Below are 2192 nucleotides of genomic sequence, written 5' to 3' on the forward strand. Positions count from 1 at the left end.
ACAAAAAACTTGAATTCTTATCGAGAAATGAGATTTTTTGGTCATTGAGAAATTAAATAAGAAAAAAATAACTTTATTATATCTCGTAAGAATAAATATTAATATATCATCTTCCCAAACACTACTCATAGGAATCTCTTCGGATAAATACCAATCCCATTTATGTGTTATATTACCACATGATTAAATAAACATCCACGTGATTAAATGTTAATACGGTTTGCTCAAAATTATTATTTTGTGTAATGCTAAATAATCAGTAAAATTTGATCAGAATTTAACCAGAAATTTAAAAAGTCTATAATATTCTTTTTATTTAAAAATAAAATGATATTTTTTTCTATTTTTTTAATTGAAAGGTATTAAATCAAAGCATAAAATATTCAAAAAAATAATATAACATATTTATTTTACCGCTAATTATTTTGGCCATAATGATTTTTCCGATTATTTGAAAATGAACAAGCAATTAGGAACAAAAAAAATATTATTATATTCGAAACACACATTAAATTAGTATTTAAGTATTTTGTCTTAAGTATAATATTTTGAGAATACCCACATTCGGACTTTTATATGTTCAATATTTTATAATAAAGTCATCAATTTGTAACTGTGAATTGAGTCGATATTCACACACAGAGAGACATAATTTCACTTCAAATTGTTACATCTTTATTCTTTACCTAACAAGTCGATGGCCCGGAACAGGGTCGGCTAAGATCGATAACAAATTAGCTCGGAACGCTCTACTTAGGGGTATGAAAAAGCTAGATCAAACACCATTTTTAAAGTCGAAAGATCATGACCCAAAGGCGAGCCCACATTTAAATAATAACACATTGATTCAACATTTAATTTTGTTTTTAAAAATTCTACGCACATCAGTGTCATTATCATAACTAATTCAGTTAGCAGCCCATTATCCGATTGTTAGCCAAATTTTATTTTTAGAAGCAGCCAGCAAAGCATATTTTTAGTCGCTTCCATCCAAAACAAATGTCAATAAGACAACAAAGTAAGGTAGCAACAAAAGAAAATAATAATAATAGGTGTGAATTGTTGAAATTTATCACTTTTCCACTCAATTTACACTTTTGCTTGGTGAAGAAATTCAATCTTATATTATGTAAATTTAAATGTATAAACTAAAGTTCACAATCTATAGTATAAAATTTCAACTTTTAGCACATGTATAAATAAATTTAAGAATGGAGTAAAAGAAAAGGTAACCCAACCTAGCTTAGAAGTTGGAATCAATTATTAACACGCAGAAGGTTGTGCTGGTGCCCCCTTTCTTGCTAAAATCCGGACATAAGGTCCGGACTAAAATCGGACTAGAAAGTCTCACCCTTAGTGTCAAGCTGAGGCTTTCTCGATCCGATTCTATTGTCGTTCTTCTTAGGATTCATCTTATTTTTCTAGTTTTTTAAAAAAATAGAAAAATATAATGATTCTTGAAGAAGATAGAAATTACAAAGCGCATGTATATTAGGGTAAGAAACCAAATCCCCAATTCTTGTTTCCAATTTTTTTGCTTCCAAATTACACCATGAAACAAGTCAATAATCAAGAAAAAACTAAGTTACATAATTTTCCCTTTTTATCAGAGTCTCAAATTGAGTTATACAATCATTAATACAAAGACTACAAAATCAAAAACTTCACCTAGAAAAGCTGAATTATCTTTTCAATTCATGTTGCAGAGCAATTTCAAGCAAATCCTGAGATTCTTCCATCAATTGAGGACTCAATCTAAACATAAGTACACAAAACTCCATCTGATCAAGATGACCATCTCCATTCAAATCACCTTCTCTTAACATACTCATCAACTCATCATCTCTCAAATTTTGTAACCCAAGAAGTGCTGAATTCTTCTTCAAACTCTCAAAAGTTATAACCCCTCTTTCCTTATCCATTAATAGCCTAAACCCATTACACAGCTCTCTAATTAAACCATCCCCACCAAGCTTATTTGCCATCATAGGCAACATATCTTCAAAATCATTTGCTTTTGTAGTACCAGCCATTATTATCTTCTTGATTATTTTTTTTGCCCTTTGATTGATGATGCTGAAACAATATAATGATGATTTTTCTGTATATATAGGGGGGGTAAAATAGGAGGGGTATGGGGGTGACAACCAAATCACAGAGATTTTAATTGTTGGTCGGCTTTAGGTTATTGA

At 29.9% G+C, this 2192-nt stretch overlaps 1 protein-coding gene across 1 annotated transcript; it reads right to left on the reverse strand.

Annotated features, from left to right (window-relative positions):
* Positions 1–1467: 1467 nt before the first annotated feature.
* Positions 1468–2192, reverse strand: LOC107026452 (calcium-binding protein KRP1-like). The gene has a single exon (XM_015227418.2). It carries the CDS (start codon positions 2031–2033, stop codon positions 1683–1685), a length of 351 nt encoding a protein of 116 aa, XP_015082904.1. The 5' UTR covers positions 2034–2192; the 3' UTR covers positions 1468–1682.

The sequence above is a fragment of the Solanum pennellii genome, chromosome 7 (assembly GCF_001406875.1).
Source record: "Solanum pennellii chromosome 7, SPENNV200".
Taxonomy (NCBI): Eukaryota; Viridiplantae; Streptophyta; class Magnoliopsida; order Solanales; family Solanaceae; genus Solanum; species Solanum pennellii.

Excerpts from the sequence above, each read along its gene's own strand:
- LOC107026452 (XM_015227418.2), bottom strand. The coding sequence starts at position 2,033 with ATGGCTGGTACTACAAAAGCAAATGATTTTGAAGATATGTTGCCTATG.